The sequence below is a fragment of the Pleurodeles waltl genome, chromosome 10, assembly GCF_031143425.1.
Source record: "Pleurodeles waltl isolate 20211129_DDA chromosome 10, aPleWal1.hap1.20221129, whole genome shotgun sequence".
NCBI lineage: Eukaryota > Metazoa > Chordata > Amphibia > Caudata > Salamandridae > Pleurodeles > Pleurodeles waltl.
Window position 1 is genome coordinate 7,813,603 of NC_090449.1, and position 12,431 is coordinate 7,826,033.

Below are 12,431 nucleotides of genomic sequence, written 5' to 3' on the forward strand. Positions count from 1 at the left end.
TTCCCAATTTTCAGTGTAGCCATTATGGTGCTGTGGAGTTCGTGTTTGACAAACTCCCAGACCATATACTCTTATGGCTACCCTGCACTTACAATGTCTAAGGTTTTGTTTAGACACTGTAGGGGTACCATGCTCATGCACTGGTACCCTCACCTATGGTATAGTGCACCCTGCCTTAGGGCTGTAAGGCCTGCTAGAGGGGTGACTGACCTATACTTGCATAGGCAGTGAGAGGCTGGCATGGCACCCTGAGGGGAGTGCCATGTCGACTTACTCGTTTTGTTCTCACTAGCACACACAAGCTGGCAAGCAGTGTGTCTGTGCCGAGTGAGAGGTCTCCAGGGTGGCATAAGACATGCTGCAGCCCTTAGAGACCTTCCTTGGCATCAGGGCCCTTGGTACTAGAAGTACCAGTTACAAGGGACTTATCTGGATGCCAGGGTCTGCCAATTGTGGATACAAAAGTACAGGTTAGGGAAAGAACACTGGTGCTGGGGCCTGGTTAGCAGGCCTCAGCACACTTTCAATTGTAAACATAGCATCAGCAAAGGCAAAAAGTCAGGGGGCAACCATGCCAAGGAGGCATTTCCTTACAGGGGGCACCTCTAAGGTGCCCTCTGGGGTGTATGTTACAATAAAATGTACACTAGCATCAGTGTGCATTTATTGTGCTGAGATGTTTGATACCAAACTTCCCAGTTTTCAGTGTAGCCATTATGGTGCTGTGGAGTTCGTGCATGACAGACTTCCAGACCATATACTCTTATGGCTACCCTGCACTTACAATGTCTAAGGGTTTGCATAGACACTGTAGGGGCATAGTGCTCATGCACTTATTCCCTCACCTATGGTATAGTGCACCCTGCCTTAGGGCTGTAAGGCCTGCTAGAGGGGTGACTTATCTATACTGCATAGGCAGTGTGAGGTTGGCATGGCACCCTGAGGGGAGTGCCATGTCGACTTACTCTTTTATCCGCACTAGCACACACAAGCTGGCAATCAGTGTGTCTGTGCTGAGTGAGGGGTCCCTAGGGTGGCATAAGATATGCTGCAGCCCTTAGAGACCTTCCCTGGCATCAGGGCCTTTGGTACCAGAGGTACCAGTTACAAGGGACTTACCTGGATGCCAGGGTGTGCCAATTGTGGAAACAAAAGTACAGGTTACGGAAAGAACACTGGTGCTGGGGCCTGGTTAGCATGCCTCAGCACACTTTCAAATCAAAACATAGCATCAGCAAAGGCAAAAAGTCCGGGGGTAACCATTCCAAGGAGGCATTTCCTTACACAAACATTCTATTAAAGAGAACCAAAACAACTGCCAGTACAAGGAAGGATGGAATACTGAGGCTGCTGGCTACCTTAAAGATGCAGAGTCAACTTTTACGTCACGTAACCTCCTGTTAATTTAAATGCAATTTTACTTTCTAATGTCCTAAAAACGATTAAGGAAGAATTTTAGTCATCTATTTTTGGACAAATATAAATAGAAAATGCAAACAAATTTAATTGAATTTTTTTTAAAAGTGTAAACGCAGTAAAGTCTATTATGCTTACCCACTCTACTTCCCACTTAAGGGCACTCCTTGCTAAAGCTTCTGCTGAAGTTAGTTCGACTAATTTTTCTAATTTCACTCATTCTGTTAACCACAAAATACACGTTCCAAAGGCTACACAAACTCTAGCATAACATTTCTAAACAGTTTTTGAGTTCGTATTTGTGGCAGATCAAAGATTTGGGACTATGGATCGTTAAATGCCATCTTCGTTACATCTGTGAATTGTTTCCATGGACAACTTGCCAGTTATCGTAAAATCCTTGAGTACAATAGCATCATGTTCATCGCAGAACAAGAGATCCAGAGGTGGAGGTAAAATAACCAAGTATTGATGCATACCAAGTGCCTACTAAGGAAACTAAGAGCAGAAATAAAACAATTTTCTACACTCATAACCTCAAGGTTCCGGTGTAATATTTAATTTAATAGATACAGAAAGGCAAAATTGTGCTTGTATTGAGAAAATATTTAAGGTACGTGGCCCAATCCCACCCATAGGTGAAATTATATGTCTAGGACTCTCAATCAAAATCCCACAATGGAAAACTTTCTGCACTGTGCACCAATTTACTCTAACTACACAAGTACAAAATATTGGGGCTGCTAAAATCTGTGTGTAAGCTACAGTTAATCAATGGATGCTAGAGCTTCCTGTGGCACTGGAAGATTTACATTTCAGGGGAGAACAGACTCATGTTTATACCGTTGTTGCCTAAAGCAGTCTAGGTAAGTAATCAGAGATTCATCCACAAAAGGCACATGTACAATGCTGTTAAAACATGTGTAGGAAGTTGGCTCTGTATGTGCTATTTCAAAGTAAGGAATAGCATGCACAGAGTCCAAGGGTTCCCCTTAGAGGTAAAATAGTGGTAAAAATAGATAATACTAATGCTCTATTTTGTGGTAGTGTGGTCGAGCAGTAGGCTTATCCAAGGAGTAGTGTTAAGCATTTGTTGTACATACACATAGACAATAAATGAGGTACACACATTCAGAGACAAATCCAGCCAATAGGTTTTTATATAGAAAAATATCTTTTCTTAGTTTATTTTAAGAACCACAGGTTCAAATTCTACATGTAATATCTCATTCGAAGGGTATTGCAGGTAAGTACTTTAGGAACTTCAAATCATCAAAATTGCATGTATACTTTTCACGTTATTCACAAATAGCTGTTTTAGAAGTGGACACTTAGTGCAATTTTCACAGTTCCTAGGGGAGGTAAGTATTTGTTAGGTTAACCAGGTAAGTAAGACACTTACAGGGCTTAGTTCTTGGTCCAAGGTAGCCCACCGTTGGGGGTTCAGAGCAACCCCAAAGTCACCACACCAGCAGCTCAGGGCCGGTCAGGTGCAGAGTTCAAAGTGGTGCCCAAAACACATAGGCTAGAATGGAGAGAAGGGGGTGCCCCGGTTCCGGTCTGCTTGCAGGTAAGTACCCGCGTCTTCGGAGGGCAGACCAGGGGGGTTTTGTAGGGCACCGGGGGGGACACAAGCCCACACAGAAATTTCACCCTCAGCAGCGCGGGGGCGGCCGGGTGCAGTGTAGAAACAAGCGTCGGGTTGTAATGGAAGTCAATGGGAGATCTAGGGATCTCTTCAGCGCTGCAGGCAGGCAAGGGGGGGGTTCCTCGGGGAAACCTCCACTTGATCAAGGGAGAGGGACTCCTGGGGGTCACTCCTCCAGTGAAAGTCCGGTCCTTCAGGTCCTGGGGGCTGCGGGTGCAGGGTCTCTCCCAGGTGTCGGGACTTAGGATTCAAAGAGTCGCGGTCAGGGGAAGCCTCGGGATTCCCTCTGCAGGCGGCGCTGTGGGGGCTCAGGGGGGACAGGTTTTTGTACTCACAGTCTTAGAGTAGTCCTGGGGTCCCTCCTGAGGTGTTGGATCGCCACCAGCCGAGTCGGGGTCGCCAGGTGCAGTGTTGCAAGTCTCACGCTTCTTGCGGGGAGCTAGCAGGGTTCTTTAAAGCTGCTGGAAACAAAGTTGCAGCTTTTCTTGGAGCAGGTCCGCTGTCCTCGGGAGTTTCTTGTCTTTTCGAAGCAGGGGCAGTCCTCAGAGGATGTCGAGGTCGCTGGTCCCTTTGGAAGGCGTCGCTGGAGCAGGATCTTTGGAAGGCAGGAGACAAGCCGGTGAGTTTCTGGAGCCAAGGCAGTTGTCGTCTTCTGGTCTTCCTCTGCAGGGGTTTTCAGCTAGGCAGTCCTTCTTGTAGTTGCAGGAATCTAATTTTCTAGGGTTCAGGGTAGCCCTTAAATACTAAATTTAAGGGCGTGTTTAGGTCTGGGGGGTTAGTAGCCAATGGCTACTAGCCCTGAGGGTGGGTACACCCTCTTTGTGCCTCCTCCCAAGGGGAGGGGGTCACAATCCTAACCCTATTGGGGGAATCCTCCATCTGCAAGATGGAGGATTTCTAAAAGTCAGAGTCACCTCAGCTCAGGACACCTTAGGGGCTGTCCTGACTGGCTAGTGACTCCTCCTTGTTGCTTTCTTTGTTCCCTCCAGCCTTGCCGCCAAAAGTGGGGGCCGTGGCCGGAGGGAGGGGGCGGGCAACTCCACTAAGCTGGAGTGCCCTGCTGGGCTGTGACAAAGGGGTGAGCCTTTGAGGCTCACCGCCAGGTGTTACAGCTCCTGCCTGGGGGAGGTGTTAGCATCTCCACCCAGTGCAGGCTTTGTTACTGGCCTCAGAGTGACAAAGGCACTCTCCCCATGGGGCCAGCAACATGTCTCTAGTGTGGCAGGCTGCTGGAACTAGTCAGCCTACACAGACAGTCGGTTAAGTTTCAGGGGGCACCTCTAAGGTGCCCTCTGTGGTGTATTTTACAATAAAATGTACACTGGCATCAGTGTGCATTCATTGTGCTGAGAAGTTTGATACCAAACTTCCCAGTTTTCAGTGTAGCCATTATGGTGCTGTGGAGTTCGTGTTTGACAGACTCCCAGACCATATACTCTTATGGCTACCCTGCACTTACAATGTCTAAGGTTTTGTTTAGACACTGTAGGGGTACCATGCTCATGCACTGGTACCCTCACCTATGGTATAGTGCACCCTGCCTTAGGGCTGTAAGGCCTGCTAGAGGGGTGTCTTACCTATACTGCATAGGCAGTGAGAGGCTGGCATGGCACCCTGAGGGGAGTGCCATGTCGACTTACTCGTTTTGTCCTCACTAGCACACACAAGCTGGCAAGCAGTGTGTCTGTGCTGAGTGAGGGGTCTCCAGGGTGGCATAAGACATGCTGCAGCCCTTAGAGACCTTCCTTGGCATCAGGGCCCTTGGTACTAGAAGTACCAGTTACAAGGGACTTATCTGGATGCCAGGGTCTGCCAATTGTGGATACAAAAGTACAGGTTAGGGAAAGAACACTGGTGCTGGGGCCTGGTTAGCAGGCCTCAGCACACTTTCAATTGTAAACATAGCATCAGCAAAGGCAAAAAGTCAGGGGGCAACCATGCCAAAGAGGCATTTCCTTACAACATGCATTCAGACGCTGGAGATCCTCACCCAAGCACACCTTTGGAGGGTCATGCCAGTACCAATCGAACCAGCCATTGACTCAATCAAGTTTCAATGCATTCTCTGGCACGTGCACCGAAGTCCAAGTGCAAGAATTTGGGACATGTGCAATTCACCACTTACAGATTCCCCCCCACTCCCCCAAAAACACAGAAGTACTGTGGTAGCATGCAGAGATTGGGCCACAACAACCAAGAACGTCCTATACTGAAACTGCCTCTGGGGATAATGTGTCAGTTGCAGCTCTTAAAGGCATCTCACATCCTACAGGCATTGTAGCCATAATAAATATCCGCAGAGGTGCACAGGGGAAGGCCTATAGGCACCTTAGATCAAATGTAGCAGCAAGAGGCTCAAGGACAGAGCTGCTCCATAGAGTCAGTCAGACAATTTCATAAACATTGAAATTAGTTTGTGCTAAGACCGTTTGAGTTGGACGTGCTCTTGCAATTAGGAAGAAGACCATGCTTTCAAGGTCTGTGAAAAGGAAAATTTCACTTACCCAGTGTACATCTGTTCGTGGCATGAGACGCTGCAGATTCACATGCTGTGCATATCCCGCCATCTGGTGTTGGGCTCGGAGTGCTACAAGTTGTTTTTCTTCGAAGAAGTCTTTTCGAGTCACGAGATCGAGGTACTCCTCCCCTTTCGGCTCCATTGCGCATGGGCATCGACTCCATCTTAGATTGTTTTCCCCGCAGAGGGTGAGGTAGGAGTTGTGTATATAGTAATAGTGCCCATGCAATGGAGTAAGTATGTATGTACATAATGTGGCTAAAAGTGATATATTTACAAATGTACAAGTTTAACTTTTTTGTCAACTTAAAACGGCTACAGGCTCCCGGGGAGGTGGGAGGGCGCATGTGAATCTGCAGCGCCTCATGCCACAAACAGATGTACAGTGGGTAAGTGACATTTTCCATTTGATGGCATGTGTAGCTGCAGATACACATGTTGTGCATGGACTAGTAAGCAGTTATCTCCCCCAAAAGCAGTGGTTCAGCCTGTAGGAGTTGAAGTTGTTTTAAATAAAGTCCGTAATACTGTTTGTCCTACTGTGGCTTGCTGTGTTGTTAACACATCCACGCAGAAATGCTTGGTAAATGTATGAGGCGTAGACCATGTGGCTGCCTTACAGATTTCAGTTATTGGTAGGTTTCCTAGAAAGGCCATGGTAGCACCTTTCTTTCTAGTGGAGTGTGCCTTTGGTGTAATAGGCAGTTCTATTTTTGCTTTTATATAACCGGTTTGAATACATTTAACTATCCATCTGGCAATGCCTTGTTTGGATATTGGATTCCCTGTATGAGGTTTTTGGAAAGCAACAAAATTGTTTTGTTTTGCAAATTTGTTTGGTTCTATCAATGTAGTACATTAGTGCCCTTTTGATGTCTAATGTATGTAATGCTCTCTCAGCTACAGAATCTGGTTCTGGAAAGAACACTGGGAGTTCCACAGTTTGATTTGAGTGGAACGGTGATATGACTTTAGGTAAGAATTGAGGATTTGTGCGTAGAACTACTTTATGTTTGTGTATTTGTATAAAGGGTTCTTGTATGGTAAAGGCTTGTATTTCACTTACTCTTCTAAGAGATGTGATAGCTATTAGAAAGGCTACTTTCCATGTTAAGTACTGTATCTCACAAGTACTGTATCTCACATGAGTGCATGGGTTCAAAAGGTGGACCCATGAGTCGTGTTAATACGATGTTGAGGTTCCACGAAGGAACTGGTGGTGTTCTTGGTGGGATAATCTTTCAGACCCTCCATAAATGCTTTTATGACCGGGATTCTGAATAATGAAGTTGAGTGCGTAATTTGCAGATAAGCCGAAATTGCAGTCAGATGTATTTTAATGGATGAAAAAGCTAACTTGGACTTTTGTAAGTGTAGTAGGTAGCTTACGATGTTTTTAGCAGATGTGTGTAATGGTTGAATTTGATTATTATGGCAGTAAATAACAAATCTTTTCCACTTATTTGCGTAGCAATGTCTTGTGGTTGTTTTCCTAGCTTGTTTTATGACCTCCATGCATTCTTGTGTAAGGTCTAGGTGTCCGAATTCTAAGATTTCAGGAGCCAAATTGCTAGATTGAGCGATGCTGGATTCGGGTGTCTGATCTGTTGTTTGTGTTGAGTTAACAGATCTGGTCTGTTTGGCAGTTTGATATGAGGTACTACTGAGAGGTCTAGTAGTGTTGTGTACCAAGGTTGTCGTGCCCAAGTTGGTGCTATCAGAAGGAGTTTGTTTTGACTCAATTTGTTTACTAGATACGGAAGGAGTGGGAGAGGGGGAAAAGCGTATGCAAATGTACCCGACCAACTCATCCATAGCGCATTGCCTTGAGAGTGAGGCTGTGGGTCCTTGGATGCGAAGTTTTGGCATTTTGCGTTTTCTTTTGTTGCAAATAGGTCTATTTGCGGTGTTCCCCATCTTTGGAGGTAAGTTTTTAGTATTTGGGGATGAATTTACCATTCGTGGATCTGTTGGTGATCCCGAGAGAGATTGTCGGCTAACTGATTTTGAATTCCTGGTATGAACTGCGCTATTATGCGAATGTGGTTGTGAATCGCCCAATGCCATATCTTTTGAGCTAAGAGACAATTGTGTCGAGTGTGCCCCTCCCTGTTTGTTCAGATAATACATTGTTGTCATGTTGTCTGTTTTGACAAGAATGTGTTTGTTGGTTATTAGAGGTTGAAATGCTTTCAACGCTAGAAATACTGCTAGTAGTTCTAAGTGATTTATATGAAGCTGTCTCTGCTGAGTGTCCCATTGTCCTTGGATGCTGTGATGGTTGAGGTGTGCTCCCCACCCTACCATGGAAGCATCCGCTGTTATTACGTATTGAGGCACTGGGTCTTGGAATGGCCTCCCTTGGTTTAAATTTATAGTGTTCCACCATTGAAGCGAGGTGTATGTTTGGCGGTCTATCAACATTAGATCTTCAAGTTGACCCTGTGCTTGTGACCATTGTGATGCTAGGCACTGTTGTAAGGGCCGCATGTGTAATCTTGCGTTTGGGACAATGGCTATGCATGAGGACATCATGCCTAGTAGTTTCATTACTAATTTTACCTGGAACCTTTGGTTTGGGTGCATGGCCTGTATTACGTTTTGGAATGCCTGTACCCTCTGAGTGGCAATCCCATTTTTTGTGTTGATTGTTGCTCCTAAGTACTGTTGTATTTGACACGGCTGTAGGTGTGATTTGTTGTAGTTGAGTGAGAACCCTAGGTTGTGAAGGGTTTCTATTACATACTTTGTGTGTTGTGAACACCGTTCTTGCGTATTGGTTTTGATTAACCAATCGTCTAGGTACGGGAACACATGTATTTGCTGCCTTCTGATATGGGCTGCTACTACGGCAAGGCATTTTGTAAAAACTCTTGGCGCTGTTGTTATTCCGAATGGCAACACTTTGAACTGGTAATGTACTCCTTGGATTACAAACCTTAAGTACTTTCTGTGGGAAGGATGTATGGGTATATGGAAATACGCATCCTTGAGGTCTAGTGTTGTCATGTAGTCTTGTTTGAGCAATGGGATCACGTCTTGCAGTGTCACCATGTGAACGTGATCGGATTTGATGTAAATGTTTAATGTTCTGAGATCTAGGATGGGTCTTAGAGTTTTGTCTTTTTTGGGTATGAGAAAGTACAGGGAGTAAACTCCTGTTCCTTTCTGATGAATTGGTACTAGTTCTATTGCATCTTTTTGCAACAACGCTTAGACCTCCAGTTGTAATAGATCCATGTGTTTGGACATGTGTTTTCGGTGGGACATTTGGAGGGAATTGCAGGAATTCTATGCAATAACCATGTTGAATAATGGCTAGGACCCACGTGTCTTATTTTCTCCCAGTTTTGGTAAAAATTTGTTAGTCTCCCCCCCACTGGTGTTATGTGTTGGGGATTTGTGACACTGAAGTCACTGTTTATTTTGCAGTGTCTTGGGACTTTGGAACTTCACTCTAGTTTTAGGGAACTGCCCCCCTCTGTATTGTCCCCGAAAACTTCCCCTCTAATACTGGCTCTGGTATGTGGGCCTTGTTTGTGAGGTTGAGGGCTCTGTGCTCGGGCCTCGAAAACCCCCTCTAAACGGTGTCTTTCGAAATGTGCCTCTGCTCTGTGGGGAGTAGAGTGTGCCCATGGCCTTGGCCGTATCTGTGTCCTTTTTAAGTTTTTCAATAGCAGTGTCTACTTCCGGCCCAAACAACTGCTGTCCGTTAAAAGGCATATTAAGCACAGCCTGTTGAATTTCTGGCTTGAATCCTGAGGTGCGTAGCCATGCGTGTCTCCGTATGGTGACCTCTGTATTTACAGTTCTTGCAGCTGTGTCTGCTGCATCATTGCCGACCGTATCTGGTTATTAGAGATACTCTGGCCTTCTTCCACCACTTGTTGCGCACGCTTTTGGAACTCTTTGGGTAAATGCTTGATGAAATGTTGCATTTCGTCCCAATGAGCTCTATCGTATCTTGATAGCAAGGCCTGTGAATTGGCAATGCGCCATTGGTTGGCTGCCTGTGCCGCAACCCCTTTCCCCGCTGCATCGAATTTGCGACTTTTTGTCGGGTGGTGGTGCATCTCCCGATGTGTGTGATTTCGGCCTTTTGCGAGCTGCACCTACTACCACGGAGTCCAGTGTTAATTGCTGCGTGATGTACACAAGGTCTGTTGGTGGTGGTTTGTACTTTTTTCCCACTCTTGGAGTGATGGTCCTGCCTTTCACAGGCTCTTGAAAGACTTGTTTGGAGTGTTTCAACATTCCCGGTAACATAGGGAGACTCTAGTAATGACTATGCGTGGACGACAGAGTATTAAACAAAAAGTCATCTTCAATTGGTTCTGCGTGCAGGGTGACATTGTGAAATGCGGCTGCTCTGGACACCACCTGTGTGTAAGCAGTACTGTCCTCAGGTGGTGATGGCCTCGCTGGGTAGCAGTCGGGACTGTTATCTGATACGGGAGCATCATAAAGATCCCATGCGTCAGGGTCATCTTGGCTCATCCCTGTATGCGTTGGGGACTGCATCATTGGTGGAGTGGCCATTGGTGATGGTTGTGGTGAGCGATGTGGTGATGGTGGCGGAGTTACTTGTCTTGCCACCTTTGCTTGTGGCTGTTTGTCTCTCTTGGAAAGCAAGTTTCCTTTTCATTCGGATTGGAGGGAGAGTTCTTATTCTCCCGGTCTCTTTTTGAATGAGGAGCCTTCTTTGCATGTAATCTGGCTCTCCAGCTTCTAGTTCCTGCCCAAACTTGTGTCCTTGCAATTGTGAGGACAGTTCCTGCTTCTCAGTGTAGGAACTTGGTTTCGGCTCTGAAGCCGGATGTTTCGGTATCGAAACTTTTTCAACCGTCTTTTTTGGCTCCGAAGACACTTTTTTGGCTTTCGGTGTCCCGATATCTCGGTGCCGATCTTTTTCGGTGCTGGTTTCTCGATGCCGAGATTGCTCTGACCTGGTGTCTCGGTGTCGAGTCTGTTCCGTGCGGGTATCTCGACCAGAGTCAGATGACTTCGACATGTGCGTGCCCTTTTTCGGTGCCGATGGCCGGTCACCTAATTTTCGGGTTAAGCCATGGCCTGCTGGCGGTGGCGTCCCCTGGGCTTTTATGTATTTTCTGTGAGTTTTTGCCAGGGGTGTTTTACTCACGGTTTTCGGCGTCTGTTCAGTTTCGGCCTTGTCCGAGTCCGATTCTGCGATGGAGAAGGTTTCTTCTTCCTCCAAGTGTTTGTGTCCAGCCGGTGAAGATGCCATTTGAAGTCTCCTGGGTCTCCGGTCTCAACGTTTTCCTCGACCGAAACGCTCGGCAGGCCTCGCAGGTATCCTCTTTGTGTTCGGGAGACAAACACAAATTACAGACCAGATGCTGATCTGTGTAAGGATACTTGTTGTGGCATTCGGAGCAGAAGCGGAATGGGGTCTGTTCCATTAGCCTTGAAGACGCACGAGGTCGGGCTGACCGTCGGGGAATCGAAAACCCGAAGGGCCACGGAGCTCTTCAAAATTCGGTGTCGATCTGTTTTAACTAACCCAATACCGAACGCAAACAATACAGTCGGTTTTTCCGAGATTTAACTAACTTTCCGAACCGAAACACAGAGCGAAGAGGAACACGTCCGAACCCGATGGTGGAAAATAAACAATCTAAGATGGAGTAGACGCCCATGCGCAATGGAGTCGAAATGGGAGGAGTCCCTCGATCTCGTGACTCGAAAACACTTCTTCGAAGAAAAACAACTTGTAACACTCCGAGCCCAACACTAGATGGCAGGATGTGCACAGCATGTGTATCTGCAGCTACATGCCATCGAACAAATGGATACTCGCTGAGTAAAACTGAGGAGCTACTCCATGAAGGCAAGTGAACCATCAAACAGTAAACATGACAAACTTAAGCTCAATGATAGGACTTTGGTAGCATCTAGAAACGCGGTACTGTTCCCAGTCTAAACCATACATACACAAGTCATCTGGATTTGAAGTGGACATTTCTAACTTCATCTGGCTATACAGGATTAGGCCTGGAACCTAGCGTCTGGAGCAAGCTGAAAAAAGGGAGCAAACCGTAACATGTTAGGATGTTAACTTTATATTGCCACTGTGGCATTCAGATAGTAGGGATTGTTGACAGTGCCACTCTGAAGTAGCCTTGAGCAAGAGGTAGGGAATTTCTAAAAAGAGTATTTTGGGAAAAAAGTATCAATTATACACATCCTAATGAAAGGCTGCACAAGTCTTGGGAAAAGCAAGTGCAGCTTCAGGCCAACTTACCAGTACCTGACCCTCTGGGAGCCGGAAGTGCAATGCGGATGCAGCCAGTCGCCACCTCTGTGAAGATCTCTGGGTTGCGGCATGCTGCAGGACCCAAAACCCGTAGTATGTAGTTAATTTCTCTTGATCCCAGGCTCCCTGACACCACGCCAGAAGTGGTACTTCCAGCCCCACTAGTGGCTGCTGAGCGTACAACCTGTGGGGAAAGATTAAGCAAATTAGCTACCTCAGTATATTAGAATGAGAAGCTTAGAGTGACCTATGATTAGATCAGAGAATAGGAAATGGTACGTGGGTCCTACACTTGTGCATCAGTACAGATAACTTCTAGTAGGAATAAAACGAGCCCTTGGATACTTTTCTGACTCAAGACATTTGAAGTACTAATTAGCATATGACATTTGCTTACGTCAGCCATGAAGTGTGCCAAAACTGAACAAGCAGACTAAAAGTCAAACACTTCCTGTGACACAGCTTGATTCACACCCACACAGAGTAGGAAGCATGCTCTCTATATGGTGCACTAAAGAACAAGTTACTTACCTTGGGTAATGTATTATCTGGTAGAGACTAGCTAGCTGCAGATT

General features: G+C 46.2%; 1 protein-coding gene across 10 annotated transcripts in view; it reads right to left on the reverse strand.

The window, feature by feature from the left end:
• HUWE1 (HECT, UBA and WWE domain containing E3 ubiquitin protein ligase 1) overlaps positions 1 to 12,431 on the reverse strand; it is a 1,403,674-nt gene that overhangs the window by 710,121 nt on the left and 681,122 nt on the right. For all 10 annotated transcript variants that reach the window (XM_069209338.1, XM_069209335.1, XM_069209339.1 and 7 more), the window contains one exon: positions 11,845 to 12,040. In XM_069209338.1, the coding sequence (XP_069065439.1) occupies positions 11,845 to 12,040 (196 nt within the window). The remainder of the gene's footprint in view (positions 1 to 11,844; positions 12,041 to 12,431) is intronic.